The 26,455-nt window shown below is 42.6% G+C and overlaps 1 protein-coding gene across 5 annotated transcripts; it reads right to left on the bottom strand.

The window, feature by feature from the left end:
* Positions 1–8,622: 8,622 nt before the first annotated feature.
* On the bottom strand, positions 8,623–20,474 carry hic1 (hypermethylated in cancer 1). Of its 5 annotated transcripts, none has more exons than XM_040130300.1 (2): positions 20,253–20,474; positions 8,623–12,815 (listed from the first exon to the last, which is right to left on the bottom strand). In XM_040130300.1, the coding sequence occupies exons 1-2, from the start codon at positions 20,310–20,312 to the stop codon at positions 10,572–10,574; spliced, it is 2,304 nt and encodes a 767-aa protein (XP_039986234.1). In that variant the 5' UTR covers positions 20,313–20,474; the 3' UTR covers positions 8,623–10,571. The 5 variants fall into 5 exon arrangements, with proteins under 5 accessions (XP_039986234.1, XP_039986238.1, XP_039986237.1 ...); XM_040130304.1 differs by having other exon boundaries at positions 8,623–12,799; XM_040130303.1 differs by lacking the exon at positions 20,253–20,474 and adding an exon at positions 18,630–18,802.
* Between the last annotated feature and the right edge of the window lie 5,981 nt (positions 20,475–26,455).

Raw genomic sequence — 26,455 nt, 5'->3', positions numbered from 1 at the left:
AAACCTGTAAAGAACTCGCCAAGCTAACCAGCTGCAGCTTGAGTTGTGTTCTTGAAAGCATTGAGCAGAAAGCCATTAACACCATACAACACATGGGCAAAAATATTAACATACCTCCACCCTCTACATACAATGGTTACTGACAGTCACAGACAAAACCAGTACCGTCAGCGTCTCACTGTCCTGTTATAAATCAGAAACATAATGCAAGCCTTTTAAAACCATGTGCTACAGTTACAGAAAACACAGATTATTTTTATCTGCAATAAAAAATACACTTAGTGTCTAAAGTCTGCATGTCACGGCTAAAAGTGAAATGTTTTTTCCCTACTTTTTGTAAAATCCGGTTGTATGCACATGTTTTATTGCATGGACATTCGGCTGGACTATTTTGCTTTGGTTCACTTACTTGACTGAGGTGTGACCTACAGAGGAAGTGTCTTAATATGAGGTCAGAGACCATAGTTATTGGTTTAAAATTTAACTCGAGAGAGGAGAAACACAGTTATCAGAGATGCAGGAAATTAAGCAGCCTCATCCTATCTCATCTCGGTTCTGTGGTCATTGAATGAGCCCAACTACACGAAAAAGGAACTGGAACTTTTCAAAGGTTTAAATTTGTGACCTTTTTACAGTTTTGTTTTGTTTGTTTTTTACAATTTTACAGTGATGTCAAAATATTGAAAGCTGCTAAAGGAAAGTCCGCAGATTTTTGATGATTTCTATGATCCCGGGAATTTAAGAGAAGTCCCAAAAGTGCACAAACGGCATAGACCTGAATTATGTCCGTTTTACACACAAACGCATATGAGCACACGCTTCCTAATCTCTTTGCCCACAGCAGACATCAGAGTCCCTCACAGTTTAAATGACTCTGCAGTCAACACCCCTGGCCTTCTCACATCCCATCTACTCTACATCTGAAGCACCAGGTTACACAAACATCCAGTACACTGGAAAAACGCACTGATTATCTACCTCATTTAGTCATGTTTTACACAGTTATTCCTACGCAGGGTGAAAAAGGTCTGGAGCCTCTTAACAGCATACACTGTGCACAAGGAGGGAAAACATCCTGAACTGTTCCATCAGCGAGCTAAAACAGACAGGCAGGCAATAACTCACGCTTGAATGCATACTTGTGAACATTTTGATTTGACTTTCATGTCTGGTGGGTGGGGGGGGGCTGCTCAATTTTTTTAGCAGAGAGGGGGAGTGGAGGCTCTGGGGGATGGTGGGGTGAATGAGACCTGGCACCAGCCCTGTGTCCTCCCTTGACATTACCAGGCTGAATCAGGGCACCCACTGCCCGACACCAGACACCTCTGACCTTTGCCATTTAATATGTGATGCCTCTGAGTGGCAGTGAGGCAAAGGGGCAGGGCGGAGACTGGCCAGCTGCCCCAAGTGTTCTGGTTTCTCCGTGTTAGCAGTGGGCACTAAGGCTTCTGGCAACTGCCCCTGAATCGAAGATATTAAAGGAAACTTCACGTGTATTACATCTTGGGAATTATTTTCTTTTTTCTTTTTTCATTTATCAGTGATGATAACATTGTACTCACGACAAAATCGGACAAGGTAGAAATCACACAATTAAACGGATTTTACACAAACTCCCGGGGCAGCCAAACTTATTTAGAGGAGAGACCAAAAAACAATTGTAAAATTATTGTAGTAAACATCCATCACAGTGTAAAGGTTGATATTCTGGTTAAACTTTAACCTGATGTACTTTCTTAGGATTGCACACGAGGTTTTCCTGTGTAGTGAGGGATTATTACCAACTTTCCGTTCTAGGCCGCATTTAGACCGCCCTCAGCTCTGCATGAAAAAACAAAGTTGATCCTGGCTCAACTGCAACTTGACGTCATCCGCTGCATTAGCCAATCAAGTACATGCATGATGTTTGCCTCGCAAATGTTGCAACAAAAGATTAAATAATTGTTAGTATGATAACTTTCCAGGGTTGAAAAATCATGTCACTGTAATAATCTTTTCTCTAGTATTATAAACAGCTTTTCAGCACTTTGGCAACTCATATATCGGTTTCTCAAACTGGACTTCCTGGTTTTATCTCATGTCACACCGGTATCTGAAGAAAAACGCACCAACCAATGCAGCCGCTTGCAGTTTTTAACGCAGAGCTGTTTCTTAAAACTGCTAAATATTACCCTCTAATAAGGTGGTTTAGATTATCTGGCTAAACTTCCGGTTTGTTTATAACCTGTCTGACCAGATGAAATGCTTGTGACCTGTAGGACTTCACTGTAGCCATGTACCATGTTCTCAGATCCCAGCAAAAAAAATGTAGTGAGTACAGTGTTCTCATAACTGATAGAAACTATCATGACAAGTTAATTCCTGACCTTGGAAACGCTTGCTGGCTTGAAAGTTCTGGAAAAAGCTAGTAAGTGGACTTTGAGTTAAAAAAATTTTGTCAAATTTAGATATGACGGCCACAACTATGAAAATAATACCCATGTTGTAATAAACTGGAATTTTCCTTTAACTCGGAGAAAACTGTGCCTGTGTTCCAGCTTCAGGAACAGAATGAACTGAGACGTGATGAATGTCATGCTGTTCTTTTTTGTTTTCACCTACTGTTCAAACAGCATCGAGCAGATGATGTCTTTCATTACACCTGGTGAATATGATCTTGCAGGAAGCACCTTCAGCTCATGAATGTTGATGATTTACAGCACCTGAGTGAAGAAATGCTAATTTGTTTAATGTCAAGACTTCATTTGTGGCAAGTTGCTAGATTCATATAATACATCTGGAAGGCACTATGATTTCTTATGTGCTGGTGATAATAAGGTGATTTTCACACAGTGGAAAAGGATGTGAGTGTATGTGCCTGCCTGGCTGGTTTTGCTCCTGCTGACAGAGTAATGGATCTGTTCGTTGTTGCATGTGGAATGTGTGTGATGTATGAGATTCATTTGAAATTCTCTGTCTCAAATGAGGCACTCACATGTCTCCATATGGGAGAATATAGACTTGAAGGCGAACGTATTTTAGGAAAATGAACAGAAGTTGCTCATTTTTGCTGTGAAATGGTTTTGATTGTGGTCTTTTGTCTATTTTTCTCATAATGAAACCATATGATGCACAATAAATGTGCCAAAAACATAAATGGTTACTGCACTGGTCTCACACTAAAAAGTATAGGTACAGAAGATTTTGAAATGGGGTACATCTAGTGTAATTAAATTCAAGAAAATATCAAGTTCTTTCATTTCAATCATATCTAATCATCGTATCTAAACTTGAATGGAATGTTTGTATATTAGAAATTTATATTTATGTATCATTATGTATAATTATTTGTATTTGACTTGGAAGTGCAAAAAACATAAATAAATTAAATGCTTTGACACGGTTCATCATGAATCCATTATGCAATTCACTTTATTGCCAAGTTGATTTTGAGTATAGTAAACAAACAAAAAAAACATGACATTTTTCACATTGGCTTTTAAAAAAATAAAAGCCTTATCAACATGATTTTATCAAGACACCATAATTAAATGAAATTATCATAAAAACCCACAATTGAAATTTACACAAAAATTAACTATAAAACATTTTGACATGCAATAAATACATTCATTTCACTAAAGCAAAGTAAGATCAATATTGACAAGAAATGCAGAAAATGCAAAAATACTGTTTGGTTTAATACATTGCTTTTAATTGTTTGTATGGTATAAACCGCTGTAAAAACCACAAAACGAAACACTGGGCATTTCTGTCCATGCACATCTGCTTCATGCCTGCTGAAATAAGATCCTGTCTTCCACTGAGAAATCTCATTTCCATTGTAAATTTGCGATGTATGTATTTCTTTTCCATCTATCTGTAGCTACTACTGTCTGCGTGGCAGTCTGTGTTACTGCTGAACTTTCTTATCCCTGAACCACAACCAGTCGGGTACATCCACCTCAAAACGTCACAGTGAGCTTCATTAGATCATAATCCATCATTTCTACACGTAACCTTTTTCCAAAACCAGAATAGATGCTTTTGTGTGTGTGTGTGTGTGTGTGTGTGTGCACCTTGGTGTACTTGTGTGTGTGTGTGTGTGTGTGTGTGTGTGTGTGTGTGTGTGTGTGTGTGTGTGTGTGTGAGGAGAGGACCCTGAGGCTCTGTAACATTTTGGCACAGGTTTCAGTGTGTTTGGTGGAAGCGGTTAGTGGAATCGCTTTTTCTTTAATAATGGGTTTTTCTACAAGAAGCGACACTCCAAACGGAGTAGGGCAACCTAATTAAATCTGACCTAATCTGGAGCAGCAGTCTGCCATCCAGCTTTGTGTGTATGTGTCTGTCTGCGTGAGTGTGTGTGTGTGTGTGTGTGTGTGTGTGTGTGTGTGTGTGTGTGTGTGTGTGTGTGTGATATACAGATATACAATCAAAGCTTCTGCCTGACCGGTTTTCAGTCTCCCAAATTCCTGCTTGTTTTGTCCTCGCTCTTTGAATTTAAACTTCTGGGGCAGAGGTTGTACGCTGTAAATGAAAAGAGTCGAGCCAGAGCCCACTTAGTCAGCCTTGTATGTGTCCAAGGTAGAGAAAGAAACAGAGATCCAAGCTAAACAGATGCAGGAAGAGGACATGGGCAGCCAGAACCCCCTTCCCTATTCAACTACAAAGAGCCTACTGTGGGTCATGTGCTGATTGGGTGATAATTGTTAGGCCTGGAAAGAGGATGACATCGCGAAGGGGCATGCTGACATGAACACTAAAAAACCTTGGCAATGACCTGCAGAAATTGACAATGAAAAGGAAAAAAAAAAAACTTAATTTCCTCACAATTTCCTAAAAGAGGGAAATGAAATAGAGTAAGCTCACAGAGCGAGGTGGGAAAAAGAGGTGGACAGACACAAAAAGCAACCACTTTTCCTTTGTTATTTACTGAAGGTTATGACTATCAAGCACAAGCTATTTTTCTCTCTGTCTCTGGTTCTTTTCCTCTCAACCCTTCTCTCTTACTTGTTCCCTCCATCTCAGCGCATGACTTGGCTGGCGCAGCCGAGGCCCGGCTCAATTGTGCAATTTCATACATGTTTACTTTACTGGCATCTTTCTGAGCATATTTTCCCCTGAACATTTCCCCTCACATTATTCTGCATTTCCTCTACAACTAGATGCTGTCTTTAATCTCCCCTTTGTAAGCCGTTTCTTGGCTTGAGGATCAGAATACAATAACGATGTCAGACTTTTTTATTTGGCCCATCATCTGCTGTATTTTAACACATGCCACAAAGTTCATTTTGGAAATTGATCAGGGCTTAAAGAAAAAGAAAGTAGCTCTTCACATAAACATTTAGACAACTGTCTTCTTCAGCATGAAAAACAGCTGGAAGTAAGTGGATCGCGGGAGAGGGGGGAGGCAGTGGGCGCTGTGGGTCAGCGGTTTGTGTTGAGTGTAAGAAGAGAGAGGGGACAGAGAGAGGTGAGGAGGAGAGCTGTGCTTTGAGGTAACAAGGGCGGCGAACGAGTGTGGCCAAGCTCTGCACTGGAGGGAGGAAGAGGAGGAAAGCGAAGGAAGCAAAGTGCCAGAGGAAAGGCAATTGTGGGACTTCTAGGGGATCATAAGAGTAATAAAAAATCACAATACAATGATTTTTCCAGAAAAGTGCAGTTCGGGGAAATAAATCTAAAGCAGCTGCTTGTAATAAAGACTCTTGAAAGTGTCAAATCTCTCCCTTGTACTTCACCCTGCTACACTGTGGGAAAGGCGTTCAGACATGTAGATGGACAGGTGCACTATGTGGATGCATCAGACAACCTACACACACACACACACTCACACAACACGCATACACTCGTACAAATTATTGCAATATCACTGAATGCTTGTTATACTGAAGGCACATTTGTATTGGTTGACCTAAGTGTAAGTGTATGGTTTCAACGCCAAAATAAGGCTTGATTATTGATAATATTTGGCTCTAGCTCACATTTAAACATGAATTCTCATAAAAAGAAATATGTACACTGGATAATAGTGACACGTCTGTGCTGTGCTGTCATGATTAGCCCCACAGACGATGGTTTTCATAACAAGGCAAAGTCAAAGTTGGTCAGAAGCTTAGCTCGACAATGTCAACCCCTGGAAACAACAAAGATTGTCCCCGAGTTTTGTTTTGAGCATCTGCGATGTCTGCTAAGTGCTTCAGTGCTCTTGGCTCACAGCATGAAACCCAATAAATGTCAAACAGAGTGTATGATTGCAGATCAGGACTTTTCAGCCTGTCAGTCACATAGGTGACCTCGGTCTGCTGCCGCTGGTAGAAAGCTTAAAGACATACTTTACATTTTTTAACATTAAACCAAACCCCTTTTTTGGTCTCCACGGGGCCGCTGGAACTCATCCAGAACGTTTTTACTTCTATATGGTTAGTGTTACAAAAGTTACAGGCCTGGAAGGGTTGCCATTACAGTAAAAAGGAATGAAATGGTCTAAAAAACAAAATCAAATAAAAACCCACATCTCATAGTTGGTGGTCATTTGTATTTGTATTCATTCATTTTCACTATATTAATCAATGTCACTAATTGCTTTAAATGCCTTGCTTTATTACTTTCAAAACATTTTCATCTAAACCACTTTGGTGGGAACACGAGGTTTTCTGAGTTGATGTGTGGTATAAATAACATTAACAAAGGCACATGGCATAAAACCCCATGGGGTGAGTGGCTACACCAGTAAATTGAAACAAGACTCTTCTAATTTCACTAACCAAATCAACCACAGAGCAGAAGAAATACTGTCATTTTTTTTTAAATTATGATTTGCAATACATTTTCTATGGCCTTCTTACTGATCAGCCCCTGCCCCAATTTCTAAAAATGTTCAAAATATGTACAGAACATGGGGAGAATACTGTAATGAATTCCTGTGACCAAAAGGATGCCAAAAAATTTAATACACAACATCCTCAAATTGTAAATGTCTGAATGGCTTCCTCACCGTGCGGGCTTTGAAAGGCCACAATGTCGTATCATCGTGATACTGAGCAGAGGTTTATTCCCAAAGAGCAAAAAGGGGAAGGAAAAGAGAAGATACAGTCTACTTGTTTTCTGAATGGAGAGTTTTAGAAGTACGAACAGGCTTTCATACTGAGACAATGGCTCGTGTCCACCCTGCTGCGTTCTCCCTGCTCCTCTCCCTCCCCATCCTCCGTCTCTCTATCTGCCTCTGAGCAGAAACACACGGCACATCCTGCTCAACACAACACACCAGCCAAAAGTTCACTTCCTGCTCCTCAGCTCTTCTCCTTCACACCAACCCTATTCCCAGGACATGCATTAACAGCCCCTTATATGCTCAAGTAGCATAGGGACACACAAACAGACAAGAAAACGCTTCCCCTTTCTATAGATACACAACCTTCCCCCTCTGTCTGTCATACACATTAATGCAATCATGCAAATTTCAAACAGTGCACATCTCACAGAAATGTTCAGGCATTATCTTGCTCTTCCCTCCTGCACAGATTTGAAGTGACAGTGAAAACAATTAATGTTATTTTAATGGTGTAAGGCAGGGAAAGGAGGAGACAGATTTTCATTTAAACTAGTGAATGAGAGGGAGTTAGGGGACTCAAATTCCCACGACTGACATCCGCCTGTTCCTAAAACACGTATGCACATGTTCGTGGTAAAAGTTCCTACTGTTAATAATGTTTGTATACATGGTAATATAGTTTCATTTAAGCTATTCTTTCTTTTCTTTTTTTTTGTTTTGTTACAGAGCTTAACAACAAAGTCCAAAAATTTGAAGCATCAAACAGAACAAGCAGGCTTCCTGTGTGTTTTTGTGCATGTACGGCCTCAGTCCAACGCTCGTCCAAAGTTCACTAACCTCTAGAGAAAGAGGTTTAAATAATAAGAGGGTACTTTTCATACTTGCCCAGAAAAGCCACCAACTGTCTTTTTAGAAAACTACCTATAACACATCATGTCTTGTGGGTAAAACAGGGAAATTTCAACACACTACATTTGTCGTTTAGACTTTACTGGATGTGTACTGTCTGTAGGTGAAACCAAAGATCAATTCCATCATGCTTACTAAAATGTGGTTCAGAAATTCACAAATAGCCAGTTAAGATACTACCAAAATGACTTTGCCTTATGTAATGGAATTGGTCAGACCGACACAAGCCTCTTTGAGGACAAAACAATAGAAAAAGTATACCGCGTAGTAAAAATAAAAACAAAAACGTTAATATCACATGTTATCTCTCCACCATAAAGCTGTAACAAGAAATGTATAAACACAGAAATAACCACAGGTTTAACACAGGACCACTGCCCTGTTAATAAGAAAATAAAAAAAGTGTGTGTGACTGTGTGCATGTGTGTCTGTGTATGTGTGAGGACATTGTTATTTGAAGGTTTAATAAAGCTTAGCATCCCCATGCTGGGTTCAGTCCTGAGGTAAGCACCAGTTTCTCGTGCGCTGCTTTCAGTTCAAATCAAAATGAAGTAAAGAAAAGTAAGTGTCAGGAAAAAAAAACATGTTTGATATGATCATATGCTACAGACAAGAAGCCCTTACATTATTGTTACATTTAAAAAAAAAAAAAACAATCCCAAAAGTCAGGCACATTGTCTATGTTTTTTTTTTTTTTTTAAGCCTTTAAGATTCACTACGTCTATCACAGTGTATTTATGGCTTTAGTCTTCACATTCACCCACTGAGGTTGGCATTGGCACTATAGTGGTCAGACATTTGTAATCTGAATCAAGGACCAGTAAAATTGGAAAAATAATAAAGAGAAAAGGGGCAGCATGTTCTTTGAAATAAACATTCAAAGACAAGAATGTGCCTTCAACCCGCAACCTTTGAGTGCTCTTTTGTTTTCAGGCTGGAGGAACTGCTGGTCAGCCAACACAGAAATATGTCATTCTTTGTTTCCGCGTCTGATACCAGCAGGGAAAGGAGGCGAGGCCGGGAGACATTTGCTAGGCCGGGATATGATGTTAATAAGTGGATCAGAGGGGTAAGATGGCAGGCATGAAATGGGACATCATGTCGGCAAGCAGTGCAAATTGTCCAGGAGAAAGCGAGATTTCACAGGGATTACTGAGCCACAGCAGCTGGGGTGTGCTGTTCACCCGCTGGCTTCCAGGGAAGACCCACAAACCCCCTCTTATGTTCATATCACTGACAGATTAGCAGCTCGCTATGTGTGTGTGGAGGGGGAACGTATATGCGTGTGGTGTGCGAAGCACTTTTAAGGCAAAGCGCTGACTTTGGCGTCCAAACAGTAGCAGTGCTCCCAGACAACAGACTACAGGGGAGGGAGGTCAAACGAGAGGTCGGACAGTGGAGCAGAGCGGCGTTCAATGCGGCATTTGACTACTGCCGTTCCACAATTAATCATCAGACTGCTGTGAATGGAGTAATTGCTCTTGACAGTAAATGACAGATTTCTGTGTCAATAATTCTGACCTGGTCCTTGCCTCTGCTGCTGGCCTCGGCTGCATCTGTAACTGTAAATATTACACAATGCCAGAGGCAACACCCATACTTCGTCTACACCATGAGATGAAGCTACACTTGTCATGAACTACGGATTAGTGTGTCATCAGTTGGGTATGTGCAATCGTGTCCCAGTTATGAGATCACAGGGCCGTGCTTGCTGCATCTCAATAACAAGTAAAAGCTAAGGGATGCAAAAGAAATGCGAAGGAAGTGTTAGCTCACGAAGGGTTACGCACTGGGTGTACTGCTGATTAAGCTACCATTACTGTCACATAGTATGAGCCTTTATCCGCACAAATATGCGGGGGAGTGGTTTACTTTAAAAAATGTGGAGAAAGCAGAAGAGAATTTACCGAAAAGCCGAAGCAATTGCTCTCATTGTTCAGTTATTTCCTTCTTGTGACTTGGGAAGCAGGAACATGATGGGGAGAAGCTGGAGGGTGAGATACATAAATTGTCCAGTACCCCAAAAAAACAGAAAAAAGAAAAAGTAAGAAAAAATATATCCTCCCATTACTTTAAAGTCCAGAAGAGTTGGCTTATTCATGTGGCAAAAGTTCCGCTCAGGTCTGGACACAAACCCTGAATCTTGTCCTTATGTGCTTTTTCGTTTCTTGTACACAGATGATATTTAATAGTACACAGGTTTAGGGTCTGATTGCAACATTTCCTTGCAAGAGTTTCTCTTTGGATTTCACCATGATACAAAAATAAATACAACAATTTCATTTTGGTTTTCAATTTGTCACTTTGGCTCAATGGCTGAAATTTAAAAAAAAAAAAAAAAAAATGTTTGTTTGCATACACTGTACATAAATACTGTACTTCTTTGAATGAGTGTCCCTTGGTCATGGAATAGCACAGTACTCCTTTATGAAGGAGGACTTTAAGATACATTAGATGCATAGAAAGGCACTTACAGTCTACACATTTTGGTGTGCATTAGCAGACCAATTCCTTCTGGCCTGAGTCTGAGGTGCAGAGGAGATAATTAGTTGAGGTGAATGGCTTTAGAATACTGCAAGTTGTGTGTGCACACAGACCTGTTGGTGACTGCCATTTATACAGGTCACATGTCTTAGCTGGGTGAGTAGCGGTCAATGGTGCGGGCTTCAGACAGGGCCTGTGGGGGAGGGGGCAGGGGTTGGCCCAGGACACCCATCTTGTCGTGGAGGAAGCTCATGTGCTCCGAGGCCAGTTTGGAAAGTGGGGAGAGGCTCTCCATGGCCTTTGCATCAGCTACCAGTTGCTGCTGGGCTTGGATGAGAAGTTCATTGGCCTTCTCCTGCTTCAGCCCCAGGTGCTCTGCTGTGTATTTACTTAGAGGATAGATGCCCTCTGCAAAGTCCAGCTTCAGTTTCCCATCTGTGGTCAGGCCCCCTGCAGTCCCTCCACTACTATGCATCTTCATGTGGCTGATGAGGTTGCGCTGCTGGGCAAACTTTCCCCCACACACCTGACATTCATAGGGCTTTTCCCCGGAGTGGATGCGCATGTGCTCAGTGAGGCGATACTGGCGGGTGAAGCGCATGCCACAGGAGTCGCAGGCAAAAGGTTTGAGGCCCAGGTGGCTACGCATGTGGCGCGTCATAGTACCACGCTGCGTGAACTTCTTGCCACAGATGCTGCAAGGGTACGGCCGAGTCAGCCAATGGGTCTTCTCATGCTGTCGCAAAGTGGCCGGATCTTTGTAGGACTTATCGCAGGTGGAGCAGCGGTAGGGTCGGATCATCTCCCCGATGCCCACTGAACTCAGCCCCTGGCTCGACTTGGTCTCCATATGGGACAGACTGTTCAAGCTGTTGCTGTTGTTCAAGCTCCCATAACCATTTGTATTACTGCTAATGTTTTTAGTGCTGCTGTTATTGCTGTTTCCCATCTCCCCGCCGGAGTTGACGTACAGCTCCTCTTCTGTGTGTGTCTCCACATGTGCATTGAGCTGCTCTGAGCTCGGGAAGCCTTTGTCACAGGGAATGCAGACATACAGATTGTCCCCGAAGCTCTCTGGTTCATACGGCATGTGGAACCTCCCCATTGGTCCAGGAGGGGAGGGGCGGCCTTCACTGCTGCCCGTCTCCTCCGTGCCTGATCCGCTCTTGTCGTCTGCTCCTTCACTCTCCTCCCCAGCCTTGTGGTGGTTATGATGCCGGTCTCCGTTTTCACCCCCCTCCTCCTCATCCTCATCCTCATCTTCATCTTCAGCCGTATATGACAGTGGCTCATGTTTCACCCAGCGGTAGATGTTGCCCATTTCTCTGCCTGCCTCTCCACCTTCTGTGGGGGTGTCAGGGCTGGGGGGGCACGGGTAGCGATCTGTGCCCTGGGAGCCTGAGCGGTGCAGGTGGGGGAGGTGCGGGCCAAGAGGCTGGTTGAGATGGGGGAAAGGTGGAGGAGTGAGGGGGCCTGTCTGGTCGGTCGACTCCATTTTCTCAGAGGGGAAGGCCCTGCCATTCGTCCCCTGCATGGGACTAGTGCGGCCACTCAGAGTCTCGTCTCGCTCCTCATCGTTGTGAGTGTTTGCCAGATGGGACTGAGAGGGTGTGTGCTGAGACTGCGAGTTGGGGCTTTTCTTGGAGAGATCAAGGCCATAGTTTGGGGAGCAGTTCCTCTCAGAGTGGGCCGAGCGGCCAAGCTGGGCAGGCAGAGGTGACTGCAGGGACGGGAACACCTGAGAGCCCTGGGCGGAGGTGGGAGCATACAGCTCCCCAGCATGGATGGCTAGTCGATGGGGAACTAGCTCCTCTAGTGGTGGTGCCCGGGGTGCATGGCTATTCAAAATTCCTACTGGAGGGCAGGGCTGAATGACAGGAGTAGAGACCCTATACCTGCCTCCACTCCCTAACCCCATACTATTGGGTCCCATCTTTGGATACGGCAGAAATGCGGGATTTGGGCGGGGAGGGTACTTGCCATGTCTTTTCAGCTTCTTTTTGCACAAAGCCACTAAGTCAAGCAGCTGAAGGTAGCTGGCTGCTGCCAAAACAGCCCCTAGATTGGGTTCAGTGGGAGAAATGGGGTCTCCCTCACTTAGACGGCCTGTGTAGATGTAGTCCAGAATGACCCTGAAGACCCCTGGACTCACCATCTCATGGTCGAGGTTGATGAGATTGTCATGGACCACCAAAGATTTCAAGTAGAGGCTGCTGGCAGCCAAAATGTTCTTGTGAGCTCTGAAAAGGGCGTTCTGCACCACAATGATAACATCACACAGGAAGCCCTTGGTGCGCTGGCTGTTGAGTTGCAGAAGGAGATCCCTAGCATGACTTGGAACTTCCATGGCATCCAGCATCGTCTTCAGTCCGCCACCTGCAACAACAGATATCTGTAAAACATCATGCAGCAGTCAGCATTTCAAGCCACAAAAACACAATCAATGTGTAATTTTCTACACCACAGTTATTACTATTGATGCGTTTTGAAAAAAGGGAATCTAGTTATGATTTACGCATCAGACTATATTGGAATATATATATATAGAGAGAGGTTTAAGTGTCAAAACATTTGATTGCCAACAAAAATTCAAAAAGTCAGTAGAAAGAAAACTGTAGGAGTAACACAGAAATAAAAACAGCCTTTGCAGGAGGACACATTTCTGAGGATTAATACAGATTAATTAATTGTAAATATTCTTTTGACACACAACACATCACTTAATTTAACTGCATTTTTATGCAAAATCATAATTACAGTTTTATTATTTGATAATGTTGTCCGGTTTACTAATTAATTTTTAATTAATGCCTTAAATATTTAAATAACCATGTTTAATTCATAGATTCCCCTCGATGGAATGTGTGCAGATTGCACAATTTACATGCGGGAAGGGCACACGAAGGCCACTCAGTAAAAGTGAACTTTTGCTAAAGGTGAGTCGTTGCAATGGTTTTCTCATTATCAGGAATTCAAGTTTATGCATTCACTTCCTCTGCAGCGACCGAAAAGAGAGAAAGAAGTAAAGTCAGAGAACTGCAGATACATATTTTGTAACTGCTGGCTTCCTGATAAAGTATTCCAGAAGTGTTGTGCAGAGTTTTAAACAAAGCAAGAGACAAATGTTTCACAATTATGATGAACAGCAGGTATAAACCTGTGGGGGAAGGACACATCCAAAAAAAGATAGGTTTTTCAGCTCCCCTTTCTGTTCAGTCATATAAGGAACACTGAGCGCGCAGAATGTAAATCAACCTTAGATGATTCAATACTTTATGTTGAGATGAGCCCCAGGGATCTAATGCACAAACACACACACACACACACACACAAGAACACACACGCATTCACACACACTTAAGTATCAACACTAATTGTTCCATCAAACTTAAAATAAATTGTATCGGCAGCATGCATGAAATACCATGTACTGTTCAATCAGTGGCATCTGAGGATAGTTTACTTCGCAGATTAAAACGTCTCAAAATGTCCCTAAGGGCCTTGTCTCACTGATGGGAAACAAGCAACTAAATAAATATCGTGTCATTTGTCTGATCATGGTCTTCCTGACACCAGCTCATTCACTTCTTGTTTATTTCATTCAGTGAAGGCGCTCAGCACAATAATAGGGAAGTACGAATTTAAAAAAAAAAAAAAAAAAAAACCTGACAAATGATTTGCTAAGGAATTCTGGAGAATCCTGAACAAGAAAATAATGTCAGTTTTCAGTTTTCTCTATCAATGCACTGCTGCTAAATCTGTGTATTACCAAAACTCAAGGTCACTCCTTATTTCCATTTTAGCGGAGTATTTTTGTAAATGCATGTTCAGTATCCGGCAGCCTCATTATCACTGTTGGAGAGGAAAATGAGAACTTACTGTGGTGAACGGTCATCAATATGAAAGCAAAGTACATCTTTTAAATATAATAATATTTCTAAGAAATCATTTTTGATTTTTATTTTGAAAGGTTCTGTCCTCATATCTGCACATATGACTTATGTGCTAATTATTAATTATAATCTGGTAATAAATATCTAAAAAAAAAAAAAAAAAAAAAGAAAAGAAAGCCTATGAATAAATAAGCAGGTATGGCAGGTTTACGCTGGGTTTGCGCTCCATCATGTCCCCAGTTGTCATCTAAAGTGTTTCCACTTCTGGTTTCTGTCTGGCTTTGATTACTCAACGGTTATACTTTACTAGAAATTTCAATGTCGGTCAGATCAAACATGTCTACAAATGAGTGGGATATGAGGAATAGGCCGAGTTATTTCCATAACTTGGTGAACTTTTGCAGAGTCTCCACTGCGTTCAGGGGTGTTCAGCTTATTGTTACTATTACTGACACGTTGTGCACTCACACGCACAAATGAGTGCACATTCTTGTCTGTATCCGTGCACGGCACCATATTAAACGACACAGTTCAAGTGCATCACAAAGCATAACAGCAAAATTAAACCTTCTTTACGCCCTGATTTTTTTTTTTTTTTTTTTACAACAGAGTGTATGACACATTTGAATCCACATTTAATATATATGTGCAAAATTTATAAACTTTTTTTGTGATGGAGGAAAAAAATGTCCTGCAAAAAAGCAACATTTCTGTGCCCCATGCACTGTGCAGCGCATTAAACAAATCATTTTTGGGTTAGGTCTTGTGGGAACAACTGTCAAGGTGGCTGTGGGTTTCCCATCAACACAATAAAAAAAAATTCTTCTCTCTCGCTGTGATCAGAGTGGGTCTTTTTAGAGGTTACAAATGACCCTTAAAAATAGCTGAGCTCACTGTTTGGTGACCAAAAAAAAGTGAAAGACCACAGTAAAACTTGTTTTATAAAAGTCTTGATCCGGAGGGCATGTGTAAGCTCACTGCATCCTGTTAGGAAGCCAGCTATGATTGCAATGATATTTAGTCAGAGAAGACATCTTAAATCAAGCCTGCTGCATATAACATTCTTGTAAACACATTCGAAGGATGCACTGCAGCTTGTTTTGTTGGTGGGTTATTTTAAACAGGATAAATTAAATCTTTTCTTTTTCTTTTTTTTTTTTTTTCTAGGTTGCACATACAGTCACGGTGGCCTGAGAGTACGTTACTTGAGTCCTCCTGGGATGCAGGGCTGTTTCATTTGACAGCCTTCTTTTTGATGTCCCGTCAACAAGCTGGGGGGAAACTCAACTGGTGGCAATGCAGTATGCGGGGGTGGCATTCAGTTATTTGCATTAGATTATGGTCGGTGTCGCTGTGTGTGTGTTTTTTTTTTCTCTCTCTCATGTCACTCTTGAGGTTTTGGGGTGAAGCGGGAGCCTGAACTTCCTACCTCTCCGCTCAGCCTCGGTCACATAAACACCCCAGACATCTGCTGAAAACGGTGTCTTGACATTATATTTTCTCTCATTTCAATTTGCTGCCCCTGCCTCATACTGCCTTGCTTATTTTAGAACCCGTTCGACCACCTTCATAAAGCCCATGCTCGATTTATGGGGCGACCCTGCAGTGCAAAGTCAGTTTTTTACTGTAGTTTCATAATGCCCCAATCCAACTCGTTTATTTTTTTGAGGCGCACGAATCAAATACAGGCTGGAGGAGTCTTACGCGCGTGAAGTGACAGACTGCGAGTTTTACCATTTAAGCGCAGCCTGGGGCGCAGATCGAGTAGCTGCGCCCACGATCAAGTGAAATAAGTGCCCTCGAGATCACGTCAGCCAACGTCGTGGAGAGCCAGTGTCAGTTTCCTGTCTGATTTGCTCTAATCACCCATCACACACTTTATTAAAACGGCGTCGGAGGCAGGAGCGGAACGCGCGGCTTCTCCATCTGGACGTGAACCTGGGGTTATTTCAACGTGTATATAATAGCGTTCGCGCGATATTAGAATAACCAGCACTTCCACTGGAGTATTTGCCGGGTAAATTGTCGGTTTTTTTCGTTTCCAGCCATTTGATATCGCGCAGGATTTACAGCATATTATTCAATTTTAATTAATTTTACTATTTATTTTTAGTTTCCAATTCCGTCTCCAGGGCACTGACGGGCCACACACTAAACATTTACTCGAAATTCTAATTGGATTTTACTCTGTGCGAAAAACGTTTTTCGCCCTGGTCCCGTTTTATGGAGGAGCAGGATCTGCAGATCAGGGACTCGTTCACATGTCACTGCCTCACATATCTTGGGTGCGTTTTGCAGGCAGGAGCACAGAGCAGCCTGTTGACCTCGTGTGTGTCGCCGCGCTCCCCCTCCGTCTTCTGACCTTTTCTGACCCTGCTCCTCGCATGTTGTACAGTAAACCCAGCCACGAGTGAATCCATCGCTCTGCGTCGCAGCGCCTCATCCTTTACCTCTCCTTACCTCCGTTACAAGAGCCCTGGACAACCCCCCCACACTCACACACACACTCTCACACACACACACACACACACACACACACACCCCACCCCCACGCCCACCCACAAACGCACCGTTTTCAGACCACTCTGCTTCAAGGTGTATCAGACAACTGTGTCGTTTACAAACTCTTTCCGCCTTTAGAGACTGTCAGCAGCACTCAGAGGCATCTGTTTCATGCAGCTGTGTAAAATCTCGGATTTTATAAAGAAGAAATTCAAACACAAAAAAAACACACACAAAAAAAAACAAATATCCTATAATATTATTTACTGTGAACTCTGGTCACACTATGACACACAATGATGGGCCTATTTTTATCATTTTGCTGTAACTTCCGTTTTTTAAATTTATTACAGGATTAATGAATAAGACGACCTTTTAAAAGAAGTCGATGTCCCCTTGAACTTTTTACATGAGATCAGAGTTTTCTGAATAGAGAAAACAATTGGAAGAAATTAAACTCGAAGGTTTTTTTTTTTTCTTTAAATCATGTTCAAAAATCGGATTTCGTAGCGTGAAAGAGTTTTGTTTTTTCTTTGTTTTGTTTTTGGATCACTTTGCAGCTTTTCGGATATCTAAATCTAAATCCGCCGGTACCTCAGACTGATCCCGGAGAGTTTCACAAATTAACTCAGTGGTCTGAGTAGAATTAATTATTTGGGGGGAAAAAAAAAAAAAAAAAAAAGGCTGGATGTTTACAACCGACTCGAATTTCATGCGGATAAAAGAATAAGCGGAGCCTTTTCATGTCGATATCAGAATTAGACTGGACATTTTTTTTTTCTTCAAAAAGGCATAAAAGGATGCGTGATAGGAAATACGCCCCACTCATATGTGAATGATTCATAAGAAAATTAAAAAAAAAAAAACCCCAAAACGTTTTCTTTCGGGCAGCACACAACCGTACAGTTTAATGAGTAAAAATCGGAACGTCAGCCTTGCCCTCCCCTTGTCCGGGTGCCTGTGTGGAGCTCTTACCTGCATGCCCGATGTCTTCTGCCATCCGATCTAAGTCTCCCTTAATGATCATCTCAGCAGTCTCTAGGAGTCATATCTGACGTTTCAGCTTTGAACTGCCAGCCTCCAACAAACCATGCCAGTTTTCCGAGTGCGTCTGCCAGCTCTTTTTTCATGATTATTAATTGATATGAATTTCTTGTCGCTCCTTGGGTCCGTCCTCCCACCCACTTTCCTCCCTCTCCCTCTTTCTCTCTGTCTCTCTGCCCCTCCTCTCCCTTCTTTCTCATCTCCTCCTATAAAAAAAAAAAAATACGTGCTTAGACCAGCATCAGTTTCCACTTTTTTGTTTTTTTTCTTTAAATCATGTTCAAAAATCGGATTTCGTAGCGTGAAAGAGTTTTGTTTTTTCTTTGTTTTGTTTTTGGATCACTTTGCAGCTTTTCGGATATCTAAATCTAAATCCGCCGGTACCTCAGACTGATCCCGGAGAGTTTCACAAATTAACTCACTGGTCTGAGTAGAATTAATTATTTGGGGGGAAAAAAAAAAAAAAAAAAAAAGGCTGGATGTTTACAACCGACTCGAATTTCATGCGGATAAAAGAATAAGCGGAGCCTTTTCATGTCGATATCAGAATTAGACTGGACATTTTTTTTTTTCTTCAAAAAGGCATAAAAGGATGCGTGATAGGAAATACGCCCCACTCATATATGAATGATTCATAAGAAAATTAAAAAAAAAAAAACCCCAAAACGCTTTCTTTCGGGCAGCACACAACCGTACAGTTTAATGAGTAAAAATCGGAACGTCAGCCTTGCCCTCCCCTTGTCCGGGTGCCTGTGTGGAGCTCTTACCTGCATGCCCGATGTCTTCTGCCATCCGATCTAAGTCTCCCTTAATGATCATCTCAGCAGTCTCTAGGAGTCATATCTGACGTTTCAGCTTTGAACTGCCAGCCTCCAACAAACCATGCCAGTTTTCCGAGTGCGTCTGCCAGCTCTTTTTTCATGATTATTAATTGATATGAATTTCTTGTCGCTCCTTGGGTCCGTCCTCCCACCCACTTTCCTCCCTCTCCCTCTTTCTCTCTGTCTCTCTGCCCCTCCTCTCCCTTCTTTCTCATCTCCTCCTATAAAAAAAAAAAAATACGTGCTTAGACCAGCATCAGTTTCCTCTTTTTTTTTTTTTTTTTTTTCTAGTAATTTCCTTAGCTATTTTTGAGTCGGAGCAATAACGCGCACCGGGATGATAATGGAGCCTCTATGCGCCCTAAGTGTTTTAGCGCCCCGTGTGATGTCAGTCTATAATAAAACTAAAAGGTAAAATCGAGGGCAGGAACTTCAAGTGACCCCGACTTGAACTTCTCAACACATCGTCTTAAAGAGACAGGCAGCTATTGTATGTATAGGTATACATGTTCCATATTTGTGATCAGGCAGCCCACTTTGGAGAGGAGTTTAATGACGGAAATTACTGTTTGAATCGAGAGTTGCTGAAGCTTCCCATGTCAAGGGGCCTTCAAGGAAACGGACTTTCCCCAAAACACCACCATATTTAATTTCATGTTGTCACTAGGGCCACAAATAACTCAAATTCAATCGCAATCCATGTTTGCGTTTTTTCCTTTCTTTTCTTTTTTGCAAATACATTCACCACCGCGGGTGCTCTGCAAGCGTACACTTTCTAATCAAGTCAAACGAACCAAGCGGCTAATTGAAGGTGTTTTTCACCTGCCCCGCAGAACACCCCTGTGGAAACTAAAAGGAGGTTGGATGAACACTTTTAAACACTTTAAAACATCTCTCCCCCTCTCTCTCTCTCTCTCTCTCTCTCAGGTAAAACAGACCCCCCCCCCCTCCCCCACCACCACCACCACCATCACCTGGACACGGAGGCTGAGCAGGGCAGGGTTACTGAACGTATCCCCCTGCAAAACTGGCGGCACAAGGGCATAGGGGGGCCCTTTCCTCTGGTGACATTTAAATAACGTGCCTGCCTACTTAAGAAAACTCGAACCACCCGCCCCATCCCAACCTCAAAGGGATTTATGTCAAAATATTCATAAGGAATAAAAGAACGCAGCTGTATGCCATAACGTACACAGCGCGCTGCCATTGAAAGTCCTGATTCCCAGTTTTTTGGTGGATGTTTTCCACTGTCTGCCGTGCAACGGTAGTGTCTCGGGTGAATTAAATGCGCATATAGCAGGGCTGATCATTTAAAAAGAAAAGTGTCTATTGTAGCCGAAGTTACTGTACATCAGATAAGCTTGAGGCCGGACATGAGCATATGATCCAGATGCTCAGTCAGTACAGGCTACGCCAGGAGCATCGACTCGGAACTTCGGTACATTAGAAAGCCCATTAGAGTTGTGCTCGCAGTCCACGAAATGCTGCCCATTCTTCCCTCTGACACGGTGTACGATCACACGTCTGAGTGCATGGCATCCCTGCCTCTCTGCGGTGTCACAGCCTTACCTCGGACTCATGTCTGGTGCTCTGGCCGCTCGTCCGCTCTCCTTTTCGGCGTTCCCTCATTGAGATCCGCGCGCTTCCCTCCGAGCTCAGCCCTTTCCCCAAAAACTCTCTTCCGCGTTCAGCCCTGTCTCTCTCCCCGTTTTCCCTCGTCTTTCGCCCTCTTCGCTACACTGGATTTCTCACGTGTTAACAAGACTATCTGACACTTTAGACTGTGTTGAGGTCCGGTCGGACCAGAAAACCTGCCGGTGGAGACTTTACGCGCACAGCGACACCCAATGGCAGCGAGTCCCGCTGGCCTTATCAAGGTGGACATGCTGTGCAGTGATTTTTTTTTTTTTGGGGGGTGGGGGGGGGTGGGTTGCAAAGTAAGAGGAAGCAAAGCTATGATCTCTTATTTATGAGCACCATATATAAAACACGCAGTAACCTATAAATCTGTGTATTGCTTATGTATTTATACAGAAAATCAGCCCTCGTCGGCCTTGCAAATGAAAGGTCAGTTGAATTAACCTTCAGGGATGAATATCCTTCATATTCACAAAAGATGTGTAGTGATGGAAGAAGTGTTCAGATCTTTTGCTTCAGTGAAGGTGGAAATCCCACAAGTAAGTAAAAAATCCGGCATTTAATAAAGAACAAGAGAAACAAAATGCACTGAAAGTATCAAAAGTAAAAGTACTTTTGATACTCTTACCCCTGCTAGTGTTATAAAATTATATTCTTATGTTATTGAATCATTATTATAGATGCATTAACATGTAAACTGTACTTTAATGTTGTAATTAGTCAGGGGTGGAGCTGATTTTAACTGCTTTATATAATGGAGTACAGTTTAATCTTATATAGGCTGGTTTTATGTTTTGTGTGTGAAATCTTAATTTGTAAAGTAACTAAAGCTGTCAGGCAAATGTCGGGGAGCACAAAGTAAAATATTTCCCTCAGCAATGTTGTGGAGAGGAAGTATATAGTGGTCTAAAATTTTCAAGTAAATTATGAGTACCTAAAAAAATTTATTCAAGTACTGTACTTAGCTACAGTAGTTTCAACCCCGGTAAAAGTCTAACAATGTTGTAGATTAATAAAAAGGCTTAGACTGTCTGTGAATAAGCTGCACTCCAACCTGTCATTGCAAAGGAAAAGATACCCGTTGACACCATGTTATGACAATTCTTTAGTTTATGATCACCATTTAAGGCTGGACTATTTCAATTTATGTGACAAAAGTAATTTAGAAAGCGTCTCCGGAAAAATGCTGAGTGCCGATGCTGCTGCTAATCAGCTTCGGTGTCTCTGAAAGTGTAACATTTTTGTTCTGTCGTTGCACTGTAGTCAGCAGGAGTCATTAACTTTCTATAAACATCATACAAATCAACACATAAATCGTTTTAACTAATATTTAATCCGCTGTATTGGGACGGCTCATGTCCGACCGGCCTTCAACTTCATGTCTTTCTATAGTCACCCAGAGCTCTTTTTAAAGACAGCAGATTGAAATAGATGACACTAATTATTTTACCATCACCGAGGTCATTAACTGACAGACGATGAGATGCAGTGAAACACTCACCAGACTGAGGTCTGCTCATGTTTGTTTTGATCACAACAGCAGATGTCAATCTCCTAAAGCGTGCAGGCCCTCTTCCTATTGAAATTATCCAAGTTCAAGGTGCTGCCGTTTGAATGAAGCGATCCGAGCCACCCTGAGAGCCTGGTGGAGTGGAGGAAGGTATTGTCTCTCACTTCCAGCTTCTCTCGATGAACTGTTGATAACCTCACAGACAGATGTAGGCAGAGCTTTGCGGGAGAATAGATATGTTCTATCAAGGATGTGACCGCGTGTTTCAATTCATGGTCCAAAATAGTTTTTTCCACGAAGGGAAACACATAGTGATGACATATGCTGCCTGTCAGGTATGTTCTGTCTTTTACATGGCTTGATTTCTTTCTGTTTTAATGTGCACACCTTTAAAAACATTAGAATGATGGTTGGCGGTGCTGCTTAACCTTTACGTTCTCATGCCAAAAACTGATTTCTTCTGCTACTGGTATTTATGGGATTATTAGCTCCATCCGCGTATTTTACTGGTTTCAAATATTGATGATTTGCACATTTTTCTAAACAGGGCTATTTTAAAACGAAGAAATATTATATGTGTATTTTGCATTCTATTTAGCTGATCGATTATACACACAACATGTAGCCTTACAGATAGTTTCTGATTGCTCATTACAAAGCAGTAATCCAACTAATCAGTGAAATCTCTGAGGTTTTGTAAGTGGCAGTAACCATGCGCATACAGTAGCGTCATAACCGATGAACAACACAGGCAAAATTTGATTAACTTTTATTCAGGTTTCACCCGAGTCAAACAAGCCTGTCTGACTTCGTAGGGGTCAAGGGTCAAAGCCTAGAGTGTGAATGGTTTACAAAGGCATCATAACCAATAATTAACAAGTGTTTTGATAGCAAACACCGGAGCACAGCCAGGACAGGTAGAGTTAAAAGCAAATAAAAAGGTTTTGATATGGTGAACAGGGGCATGTCAACTATATTTAAAAGAAAGGAAGAGTTTTTTTTAAACCCTATGATACTATGAAACGAATATTGGTAAATTTCTGTCTCTTTGTGTGTCTCTGGGTACAGCTGTTGTCCTCCTAGACAAACTTTATCTGACTAATCAATCAGCCTCCAGAGGCCCGCGCTGGACATCGAACCTCAGCCTGTCAAAACACAACGTAGCATACCGTAATCCGGGGCGCTGCAAAACCTGAAACACTGAACTTTTAATGAACTGAAAAAGCCTCCAAATTGCAGGTTGTAAGCAATGATTCAGTTAAAGCTGTGAGAGCTGAGCGCCGAACACAGCCCAAGGAGCCCATCCCAAATACGTCCCCAAAGACCGACACTCAGTGAGGAATCAGAGCTGGAGATAAGGCAGGCTGAACAGCTAAATCCCTTTACAGTCTGCTGTCACCCTCTAAATCATACACCTTTTCCACCATTTCTCCAAGTGTGAGCATTGCAGGTTTTACATGTGACATATATTTTGTGGAAGCTTGGTGGATGCGGACATAGATGAGGGGGTGAATACTCTGAACGACTGTAGCCAACTTTTTTCAAACATCTGTGAGCAGATATGTTGCAGGGTCACCCTGTCTCCACGGCCAGAACCATCTTGTTTCAATTTAGGTTTTGAATGACGAATATTGCCATCACCTTCTTATTGCTCCATTTCTGTCTGCCAGCCAAGAGGCAGAGCGGGACTGGACAATAGACAGGGCAGTATAAAAGTGATCTTAACACCTTGAAACAGACCATCCAAGTGCAATGTCCCACACATTTCCTCAAGTACTCACACAAGGGCTGTTGCTCTCTCTTCTTTCTTTCATCCTCATCAATCATCCCTCTTTCCTCTCTGTCTTTCTTTCTTTCTTTCCTTCCCGTGGACATCGCCACACATATCTCCAGATGCGTGCTGTGACCGCCCCACAATACCAGACACACCCCCCTCCAGCTTCAGATTCCCCTCGCCACCAAAAATTGAATGGTAGGCTCAACATTTACACACAGACCTCTCTTAATTCATTGTAATGAGCAGTTTTGCGACAGCTTTAGAGCATAGGCGTGCAAGGCATGTCATTTGAATGAGCAGAGCTGTTGTGTGCATTTGGTCGCTATTCTAGTTCACCCATCTGCTGGTGATAGACAATTATCACGCCATGATTAGAGCCAGATCCGATTTTTTTTTTCACATAAGGAACGTGTATGAATGCAATTTAGTTTCTGGTTTCCAAAACACTTAAACCGTATCATGTTTTATTCCCCAAACGTTTTTTTTGCTATCTTGCCTTCATTAGGGTGGTATACATGAGGTTGTTTCCAGTTTCAGTGTACCCGATCCACTAACTAGCCATTTGAATTTACAAGAGAAATACAAAGTACAATAAAACTTACAAAAAATATTAAAATGCTTTTTAGAAAGTGAATACATATATTATCTTAATAGTTTGACATTTTGGGAAATACGGTTGTTTGCTCTCTCTTTACAGAAAATAAGGTATTTAAGGAATATAGGTAGATCATGTGATACAACCAAAAGCTTGAATAACAGGAGCGGAAACAAGCTGTAAACACAAAACTGAATATATTATCCCATTTTAAGTTGATACGATGAACTTGTTTCCAAACACTTTCTTATTTACACCTCCAGACGCAACAAAATTAGAATAAATTTGGAGTTTCTGGCCACCGAGAATGTAAGTGCAATATTCACTCTCCTATTAGCTCTGTTGGTAATGTCCACCAACTCCTGAGAAAAACTATCTGGCTCTCCAGCTGCTCAGAGCTTCACTGTGCTCACCAGCTAGAGGCTAACTGTGTCTATCTGCCGGCTGTTGCTAGGCAGATAGTGTACAGTGGATTTTGAGAGCTCTGCCCACCTGCTGCAGCTGAAAACAGAGATGAGAGTGGATCTAAACAATAAAGCCGCAGGCCAGAAAACGAGAACAATTAGCTGAAAGTCGCAAAAAATGCTCCGTAGGGCTGAGGGGAAACTGCAGAGCCAGGTTAAAAAGATTGGAATCGAAGAGGGTCGAGCAATGCACGTCGACCTTATTTACCAGCTCGGCCTTGTTAGCTGAGTCCTGTATCCCCCTGTTATACAGTGTGGGTATGAATGCTTGTGCCTGTGTATGCGTGTTGGTGTGTAGGCCAACCCAATGGGCGTCTGTGCAGCACATGGCTGTCCGATGCATGGTCTCTGCTCCCTGGTCTCTCCTCATTAGCCTCACACAGTGCAGCCATTCCCCTCTCGCCCCCTCACCTCCTCCCCTCCTATCCCCTCTCTACCTTCTACTCACAGTGCACACAAGGGGAAGAGCGAACCTTTTGTTTTCTGTGTCCGACCTGCGCCCCATTCCAGCCCTCCTCCTTTTCTCTCCTTCTCCTCTCCACTGACTAAATCTCTTTTCCGGCTTGATACTGCTGAAAACCATATGGCGTGTGACATCATCAGGGCAGGAAGCAGGGAGAGGGGAATGGTAGAGCAGGGGAGAGATTGGCTTGCCAGGTCTTTGTGCAGTGATGTCAGCAGAAAAGCACTCTGGGAGGCCCATTCAGGGGTGAGACCAGCGCTTTTTTTTTTTTTTTTTTGGCTTTTTTGGTTTTTTTTCAGATTTCACTCCCACCTGAATAATTAGGGGCAGAAGGAGGGAAAGCAGAGAGGGAGCATACACCTTGAAGGGAACCTTGATGTCAGGTCATGGACTGTTTGCCTAGTGTGCCTAGTTTACATTTGTGCGCAGGTGCTGTTGCGACACCTTTCTACAAAAACATCCAAAGGAACTAGATTGGAGAGATTTCAGAAAGCTACACACAAGGTCAGGGCCATCTTTAGATATCCTGGTCTCATCCCGTGATGCTAAAAACTTCTGCAGATCATCTGTCTACCTCTTCCGTTTAGTCGCCGGCAGTCCCAATCTGCTCACCAGGCTTTAAGTCTGTCAACCTCCCTCCCTCCCGCTTTCGTTCTCTGGGTGAACTCTCCAGCTTTGTTGTGAGATCCTGGTCTCCATACCATGACTACCGACCCATCCAGCTCTCTATCAGCACACACAGAGATACACATAAACACTCAGTAAGCCACTCACGCAGTCAGCATATCTCTCCTTCTTCACACAAAGACACACATGCACTCATATACCCTTCCCCTCTGATTAATGGCAGAGCTGGGGGTATGCCAGGCACGGAGGGAAGGCATCAGAGGAGAGGAGAGGAGAGGTTGCTGCAGCTGTGGTTTTGCAGTCGGTCACTGCACCCCCTTGCTGCCCCCTCCCACCATCTTCTCTCCGGCTCCTCCAGGGACACACGCCTTGGCCTGGCCCCAGGAACCAGGGAGTCAGGACCAGGCTAAGGGGGAGAAAAAGGGGACCAAGAGAGGGAAGGAAAGATATCACAAAAGAGAAAAGAGAAAAACAGAGCTGACCTAATATGAAAGTATTGTCATGCAGCATCTACATAAACAGGAGATTGCATGAGATGTTCCTCAAAGGTTTTTATGGTTAAAACGGTAAAAAGCATCACATTTCCAGAAACACACAAGCCTGTAAAAGTTTGTTTTACCATTTGATACTAATGTCGTCTTGTGGTTTCATGTTGCAACAAAATCAGCACGTAGTTTTCTCAGAGTTGAAAAAAACCC

This window comes from Xiphias gladius, chromosome 7 (assembly GCF_016859285.1).
Source record: "Xiphias gladius isolate SHS-SW01 ecotype Sanya breed wild chromosome 7, ASM1685928v1, whole genome shotgun sequence".
NCBI lineage: Eukaryota > Metazoa > Chordata > Actinopteri > Istiophoriformes > Xiphiidae > Xiphias > Xiphias gladius.
This window is presented reverse-complemented; position numbering and strand designations above follow the sequence as displayed.

Coding starts and splice junctions, on each gene's coding strand:
- hic1 (XM_040130300.1), bottom strand. CDS start 20,312: ATGAGGGAACGCCGAAAAGGAGAGCGGACGAGCGGCCAGAGCACCAGA. Junction 12,816..20,252: donor GCACCAGACATGAGTCCGAG/GTAAGGCTGTGA, acceptor GATGTTTTACAG/ATATCTGTTGTTGCAGGTGG.